The sequence below is a fragment of the Festucalex cinctus genome, chromosome 9 (assembly GCF_051991245.1).
Source record: "Festucalex cinctus isolate MCC-2025b chromosome 9, RoL_Fcin_1.0, whole genome shotgun sequence".
In the NCBI taxonomy this organism is placed as follows: Eukaryota; Metazoa; Chordata; class Actinopteri; order Syngnathiformes; family Syngnathidae; genus Festucalex; species Festucalex cinctus.
Window position 1 is genome coordinate 8,251,114 of NC_135419.1, and position 8,347 is coordinate 8,259,460.

Genomic DNA, 8,347 nt, shown 5'->3' on the forward strand with positions numbered 1-8,347 from the left:
GTAGTGCAAATTCATTTTCTGGATGTATTTCTGGATGTGAAAGTGGAGCATCTGTTGTTTCGGGTCAGTGATGCTGAATTTAATTTACAACATGGAAATTGCATGTACATTCACTGGTACATTTGGTGGAAGCATTGGCCTGCTACACCTGATGAGTCCATATTTATAGGTGCATCTCAATATATTTGAATACAATAATAAATAAAAACATTTTTATAGCTTCACAAAGTGAATTAGTGAATGATTTTCATTTTTATGTGCTCAGCTAGACCTTATAGGCTACTGCTGGTAAAATGCTATTTTAAGTGGAAGCCAAGCTCTTATACTCTGCTGCCGCCTGCTGGTCATTTTTGTAATAACTATATAGCCATTGCCATTCTCTTCAGTTCAGAGGCTGCGTCAAAGCCTTCTGTTCTTTCTAGCATTAAAGAAAACAAAAACAAAACAAAAAAAACACATAAACAACGTATAAATACGTCTTTGGGAGCATTGCAAGATTTAAAATAGATCATATTTGTACGTTTTGGGGAGCAAATTAGTTAATTGTAATGCTCAGAAAGCCAGACTAGTTCCATGTGACAATAAATTCAATTTCCAATTCGATGGTTATTAATCACAATTTTGTTTTTGTTTTTTTTGTCATGACTGGTATTTTTCTGTGATGACACATCACACAACATTTATTTGTCTGCATTTACTGCATTGTTTTCAACAAGTTCTGATGAGCACACAGGGGCTTTAGCACTGTGAATGGGTAAATGTTGCAATCCTTCTGAAATGTGACTGAGGTGGATTGAAATCAGCTATTTTAAATAAAAGCCACTTCTCCCAATAGGATCAACAGGTGTCGGATTTAAGAGGCAGAACAGGAGAAAGCGCAAGACGACTGTCTTGGCGTTCCCTACTGGCAAGAAAATAAATGAAAAATCCATTGAGGAAGTAAGTGCAAGGCTCACAACAAGAGACCAACGAAGCATATTGAAAAAAGATTACAGAGCAGTCCTTGAGATAAAACAGAGGATTGTAGCCTCCCAGCGTACAGCACCTTGTCCTTATGAAGGCGACCTGCCCATGTTTCATCTCCATGCAACAACATTAGTGTCAGGGCCGTTCCAGCTAACCTCGCTCCCCGACGGCCCGAGACATGTCAAAGAGGGAGAACGGATGGCCGCTGGCCCTCGAGCCCCTCACTCACTCCCTAACTTGCTCACATTAAAGTGCGCTCTAATCACTGCGGGGACTTGGCCAATGATGTGCTTATCAAACGGCATATTTCAAAAAGGCATCTTAAAAGGCCTGAGGGCCAAGAGGAAATAAGAGCACATTTGTATGTGGATGAAAGGGAAAAGTGTAGACAGACCTTGCATCAGAATATGGAGAAGGGGGGATCATTAGCATCTTATGCGCTAGCAAAAAGGAGGAGAGGAAAGGAAGAGGCAGAGTGGTGTTACTGGGATGGGATGGGACGGCTGAGGGAGAGAGAGTGGTACTTTTAGTCCCCGCTCTTCCTTTTTTGTATTACACAGTTCCCAAAAAGAATAAGAGAACAAATACATTTTTGAACAAAGGCTTCGCTCTTGATGTGGAAGCCCGTCGGGGCGCGAGGTGGCTCCGCTGTGGCTTACAAAAACGAACTGATCCGCGACGCAACTTTCTCCCCGATCAGAACAGGCTCAGCGTGACGACGGGCCGCCAATCACGGGACGAGCACAATGATGGCCAACACGCTTCGCTCACCTACTTGATGTGCTGGCCGGCCGTCCTCCGAGGGGTTCACTAATGGACTGTGATACATCAGGCCCCCAGCTGTAACGCGCACCGGTTGAAATGTTTGTCTCTTCACATGAAAAACGGCTGAAAGGAAACTCAGCCTGTTGTTATCACAAAGAGCGACCTGGCGCTGTAGCGGCAGCCGGAGACAAAAATAATTCCATAAACAAAGAAGGAAGCGATACATTTCTGCATTTTAAGTGAGCCGCATAATGACGATTCAGATCTGTCTATGAATGCCGATGTGCTTCAGGTTTATATCAAAGGGCTAAGCTGAAATAGATCCAAATATGCTATGAATGATCTTTTATCAGTGGTATAACACTGATGTCACTTTGTTCCTGTGCGCCACCACAATATTGCACAATGCTACCACTAAAGTTGAAGGGACATACAACATTCTGAAGTTTGGTGAAAATTCGGGGAACGATATGCACTACAGTCGCTTATAAGCCTGGCGTTGAAACATGACGTTAGCAAGACCTCAACAAACCTCGTGAGACTTCAAGTTGGTGATTAACTCCATGTGTGTTTTTTTTGTTTTGTTTTGTTTTTTTTGTTTTTTTTCTGATCTCTTTTTCTGATCTTTTTTCTGTCTCTGTTCTGGATTCTCACCAAAATACAGCGGCAAAAAAAAGCAAATAGTTCAACTGATAAAATAAATAAATAAAATCTGTTTTAAGTTTACTATTCCACCAGTAACTCCACCAGTAACTTCCACCAATTTTTTTTTTTTAAGAAATCAGCATAAGATCGAAGATATGTATATATTTACATTCAACTTTTTAAAATAAATACCACGATGGACGTATGGAAGCAAAAAAAAAAAAAGTTTACAATGCTACCAAAAATGTTGGCTAGGGCTAATACCACAAAACTTGTTTCCACAGCAAAATCAGCTTATGAATTAATTCACCCAAAAGAAAACCCACACACAGGAATTATCCAAACCAGGTTCAATTCAGACCAGGCACAGCGCTAGCTAACCGCTCCAAGGGACACCATTTTTGTCATCTTGCAATAACATCAGTAAGAGCGCAACAAAACAATTTGTAGCTTCAGTTTAAGCAGTTGGAAACTAGCATTAATCTCTAAAAGGTATGAATCCAAAACAATACAGCGTGTATTCTTATTTACACTGCGTATAATATACATTTATCTGACCATTGGCCTTAGTTAAGTCAAAGGCCAAACAGCAGATTATTAAAGAAAGAAATAACACCATCAGCATCACTGAAAGTTACTCACCTCCACATTGCTAAAATCAAGCTGTAATAGTATGGTAGCCCTAAAGGGTCAAGAGGCTTATTGCAAAGCGCAAAATCATGCTAACGCACATGGCCAAAACTCAACAGCACCGCACAACCGCCTTTGTGTATCTCCGTCTCAGTGTGCACGCTCCACAGACACACACTTGCTGATACAAACCCACGGAACAGATCCGACCCAATTGAGAGAGTCAATTTGGGATCAGGAGACCAATTATCTTAATTATTTCCCACTTACAGCCATCAGTAACTTGTTTTTCTGCTTCTAATTTAGCTGTGTTTGCATTTGTGACTAATTTTAGTTGATGTCACAATGCTAAATTCGACCAAAATTTGTGTTGAAAAATCAGTCGGGCTCATTGTTTCCGTTTAGGGAAGTAGAGCATCATGGTTAGGTGATGAACTCCGACTTCACGCTTTGAGGCGACAGGATGTAGCCAGCTACATCCATGAGAGAGAAAAAAAAAACACAGAGAGAGCCTGTGAAAATATAACCATGCACATCTCAGCACAGTCACTTTAAAAGATCCTCATTTACTGCCAAAAACATTTTCAAACAGCGTGCAGGGATTTTTTATTTTTTATTTTTTATTTTTTTGGAGCAGGAATATGTTGCTGGAAGGCGGGCGTGCAGAATGTATGCAACAGTTTGGGGGCATCCAGCGTGAATCTTCAAATCTTAAATGAAACAGAGTTGTAGATAAGCTGAAGAATATCTTGGAGAGTAAGTTGGATGAATGAAGATAAAAAGCTCAGCGTTCATAGGCATGGGAGTCATGCATTACTCTTATCGCTGATTGGAGACCAGCGAACCGCAATCATGCTGAGCAAATGCATTCTTCGATTCAAGCCAGAAAATCCCATGCTGTGTTTAAATAAAGGAATGTAATGCAACCTATGGACGTGCGTGAAAACAAATAGGTCTAAATAATGAATCACCAAAACAAATGAATATATATATTCACATTTTTATTTATATTTAAATTCTGGGAGGATATCTTTTACACCAAATATCCCATTGGCAGTTAAGCGCATTCATTGTGTTCAGAAGCCAGGAACAGTCACTTGTTTCAACAAACACAAATACAAAATAAAGAAAAAACACAAAATAATGAACTGCATGTATCGAACATACAAAAGAATCCCATGCCTACTCAGTAGGTAACATCAACATTCCGGCTCTTGAAGTTGTGGATATTTACACTTATAAAAATAGACTTTAAAATGTTCTCTCTCTTTTTTTTTTTTTTTTTTTTTTTGCTTACATTCGAATTAAATGAAGCAGTGCCCTCATCCCCCTTTTTCTTCCCTTCGAGTGTGACTTACATTCTGTAACAAAAATATTCCCTCAGTCCTTAAGGCGAGATGCAGCGCATCCTCTCTCGCGTTCGCAGCCGATTCACAACATCAGCAAGGCTTCACAAAAGGCACCAAATAACGGGAGTGTTTGTCCTTTTTCTGTTTTTTTGTTTTTTGTATTTTTTTTTGGCGAGAAGGGAATGCTCTTTTTTTTTTTTTTCTCTCTTCAATGTTATGTCACATGTGAGAAAGAGAGAAAAAGAGTACCAGTGGATGATATTTACAAACAGAAACTAACATCACTCCTACTCATGCTTGAATACATAAGTGCTTTTTTTTTTTGTCTTTTTCCAAATAAAACATATCACAGCAGCATCACTACATAACAGAGAAAGTATGTAGAAAATGTGGCCCTGCTCACTCCAAATAATACAATGCAAATATGCAAATCATTGTTCACATCAATAATATCAAAGAATGATACGAACAAAACATGGCACATGTACAATATACATAGCTTATGTATATCAGTCATTGTCTTTTGTACTGTACTGTATGCATGCCAACAAGGGGCGGACGTGTTTGAGCACTGCAGCTGCTGGCAATCTGCCCTTTTTCTCTCTTTTACTTTGTGTGTACCTGATAATGAAGAGCCAACAGTGCCGGCCGGATCCAACTCTTTTTGTTCAGTCCTTTATGCATTTGAAGTGCTGCATTTGTATGTCAGAGATGTGGCAGAGAGGAAGAAAAACCTTGCCCAGTCCTTGACATGTCCTTTTCTCTCTTGTGGATCAATCTGAGGATTGACCCAACACTGCGCAGAGAGCAGTCACAAAAGTGCTTGTTCTTTTTTTTTGTTTTTATTTGGGGCGGCAAAACAGTCTTTAGAGTCTTTAGATGCTCCCGCACTTTTTTAGCAGATCTCGATTGTCCTTGGGGAGAGGGTGGTCTGCAGGTCTGATAGTGGGGTTGGCACAGGGGAGCTGTAGAGATTGGATGCGACTGAAGAAGGGAAAGGAGAGGCCACCTGGGACTGGAAGGTGCTCGACATGGACACCGATGGGTAAGTGGTGGCGATAGACGGAGACGGATAGGATGTGTGAGCCGGAGAGGAGTAGCAGGAGGTGACAGGAGACGGGTAGGAAGACACCGGGGAGGGGTATGAAGTGATGGGCGACGGGTAGCTGGAGGCGGGCGAAGCGGCCGACGCGGGCGCCGACGCGGGCGCCGCCCCCGCCTTCTCTGCCTTCTTATCCTTCTGCCGCAGGTGGATCTTGGTGTGCCTCTTCCTCTCGTCGCTGCGAGCGAACTTGCGTCCGCAGATGTCGCAGGCGAAGGGCTTCTCGCCCGTGTGCGTGCGGATGTGCGTCGTCAGGTGGTCGCTGCGGCTGAAGTTGCGCATGCAGATGCGGCACTGGAAGGGCTTCTGGCCCGTGTGGATGCGAATGTGGCGCGTCAGCTCGTCGGAGCGAGAGAAGCGCCGGTCGCACGTCTCCACCGGGCAGGCGTAGGGTCTCTCGTGAGGGGGGGTTTTGCTCGGGCGGCTGGGATACTTGCGCATGCGGCTGGGTTTGATGAGCTGAGATTGATAGACGCTCTTTAGGTCTTGAGAGCCCGTCTGGGTGGCGAAGGCTTTGATGGTAGACAGGGGGGTGAGAGAGGGCTGGTTTGACTGACTCTGGAATGGTTTTTGGTCAGGGGGCACCAGGCTGATCTCTCCCTGCTGCTGTGGGAACAGGTAGTCAGGAATCATGGGCACGGGGAAGCTCGAGCTGCAGGTTTTACCGTTCGGGTAAGCAGGGGGAGGGTACTGCGCGCCTCCGTTGGAACCGGGGAAGGCTTGGCCCTGGTCCGGAAAGATATCTGAGTTGGGGTTGGAGTAGGTCGGAGCTGCCGAGTAGATGGGGTTAGGCTCGTTGTGGTGAACGGAGGACGCGAGGCTGGAGCTGTGCGAGGAGGAGGAGGTAGATGAGGGCGAAGACGAGGACGTCGGGGCGGACGACGACGAGGACGACGAGTTTTGCAAGTTGGCGGTCGAAGCGCTCGAGCTGGCAGGGATGTTGCCCATCAGACCAGTGAACAGGCCCAAAATAGGCTCCGCCCAGAGGCTGTTGCTGCAGGTGGTGGCCGTTTCCAGAGTGAAGCGACCCGTGTAGGAAATGGGGGGCAGTCTTGGGGTGGGGTACGACTGCTCCCCCACTGTCTTCTCGCAGTTGAAGGGGATGTCGGGGAGTGTATCTGCCAGGAGATAAACGCAGCATTATTCAAAGTGTCAGAGGTCCAAGGTGTACCTAACCATCACAGACTCTATAATCGCTCTCAAATCATCTTTCATTTCACTCTCCCACTGCTAATCCCACTGTCAATATTTTGATCTTCCTGTTTGGCACGAATGACACACACGTGTACATAAGGCACGTTTTCTTGAGCCAATCACAGCCTGAGGCTGATTAGTTACGGTTACGGTAACTGCAGTTCAACTGGTTTTTGGAATGCAATTTTAATGGGGCAATTAAAGTAAAGTGTGACACTGAAGTGAACTAACAATTAATTGGCATCAAGTCGGATAGTTTGTCACCTAATCTATAGATAGTTGTATGAACATAATGACAAAAAAAAAACAAAAAAACAAAACAAAAGCAACTGTAACCAGAAATATCACCTATACATAAAAGTATTACTAAAATTATATAATCTCAATTAATTTATAATAATTATTAGGTCAAATTTGATCAAAGTAATTTTCTAAACACACACAAAAAAAAGATATTCAACATAAACAGAACAATTCCAACTGATGACATTACACGGTGAATTTAAACAAGCAGCCCTCTTACCCCCAGCAAGGTGGTCGTACTGCTCTCCTGGCTCCCCGGAGCCAAAGCCGGCACCTTCCGGCGCGGAAGCTGTGAGGAAGGGTGTCCCCGCAGAGCTGAGCATCATCACCTCCTCCAGCTTGGGGTAGTTATCCATGGGCGAGTGAGGGAAGTTCAGAGGCTCCGAGATCTGCAGGGCTGGGAGGAGCATCTCGGTCTTGGCTGCAGCCATCCTCTTCTGGAGCGCTTGCAGGGCTGAAGCTGGAGCCCGGAGTCCGGTGGCCGGAGGAGCGTGCAGAGCGGCTGACTGCTGCACGCTGGCTGAGCGCAGGGAAGAAGCCACAGAAGATGCTGTGCTCAGCCTCGTTTCTTGCCACTCGCGCTCCACTTGTCCTGTTTGTTTTCCTTCTCTGTCAGAGATGAGTAAAAGATCCACTTGTCTTTTTTTGCTTTTAGAGAAAATCCAAAGAGTCCTTTCTACTCATTAGTAAAAATGAATAAACAATTTTTTTTTTTTTTTTTTTTTTTTTACATGTATAATAATAATGACCAAAAAATAGCTTTTCCAGTCAGGTATTAACCCTCTTGGATGTAATGTTGTTTGCTGACTTTTGTACTTTTGGTGCGATGTTCTCAGTTTGGGAGTTCTATGTGTTTCTTTATCTGCTCTAATAGTTGCTCTTGTGGGCTCTCAGGGCTGTCTCTGAGCGGAAAGGTTTCCCGCAGCATATAAACCCTCTCTCTGTGACGTAGATGTCCATATATGGGGAGGAGGAAGCCCATATTTAGTCACTGCGGTGGAGGACACATGACGCCGCCGGGAGGGAAAAGAAGAGCGCGCAGAGACTTGATTTTAAAGCTCCAGCAGTAAATTGCGAAGACAACGCGGCACTTCGTCCAATGTATCTTCATATTGTTAAAATCTCCTGAAGACAGCGGTGTAACTCTCGCTCTTTCCCCGGCCTGCGATAGATTTCATTTGGATTTCCCATCTGTGCGACAGGCTGCGCAGCTGCCGGAAAGCCCCGCTCCACCGCGCCTTATAAGGTCATGACCACATAAGGACTGGCTCCGGTGGGGTTCCAGTTGCCTGCCCTTATTTGGGACTTCCTGAGGTGGCGCTGTTTTGGCACGGAGGGAAGCTGGAGAGTAAAATTATGGCCAGAATGCTCAATAAGTCATGTCAGCAGCACA

At 44.4% G+C, this 8,347-nt stretch overlaps 1 protein-coding gene across 1 annotated transcript; it reads right to left on the reverse strand.

Moving 5' to 3' along the window:
• Nucleotides 1–4,004: 4,004 nt before the first annotated feature.
• Nucleotides 4,005–8,084, reverse strand: egr1 (early growth response 1). The gene is made up of 2 exons (XM_077532782.1): nucleotides 7,175–8,084; nucleotides 4,005–6,575 (listed from the first exon to the last, which is right to left on the reverse strand). The coding sequence occupies exons 1-2, from the start codon at nucleotides 7,383–7,385 to the stop codon at nucleotides 5,251–5,253; spliced, it is 1,536 nt and encodes a 511-aa protein (XP_077388908.1). The 5' UTR covers nucleotides 7,386–8,084; the 3' UTR covers nucleotides 4,005–5,250.
• Nucleotides 8,085–8,347: the final 263 nt, after the last annotated feature.

What these genes read in the sequence shown, in the direction of transcription:
- egr1 (XM_077532782.1), bottom strand. Translation starts at nt 7,385, where the DNA reads ATGGCTGCAGCCAAGACCGAGATGCTCCTCCCAGCCCTGCAGATCTCG. An exon ending in GTACGACCACCTTGCTGGGG is followed by an intron (nt 6,576 to 7,174) that starts GTAAGAGGGCTG and finishes ATCTCCTGGCAG; the next exon opens with ATACACTCCCCGACATCCCC.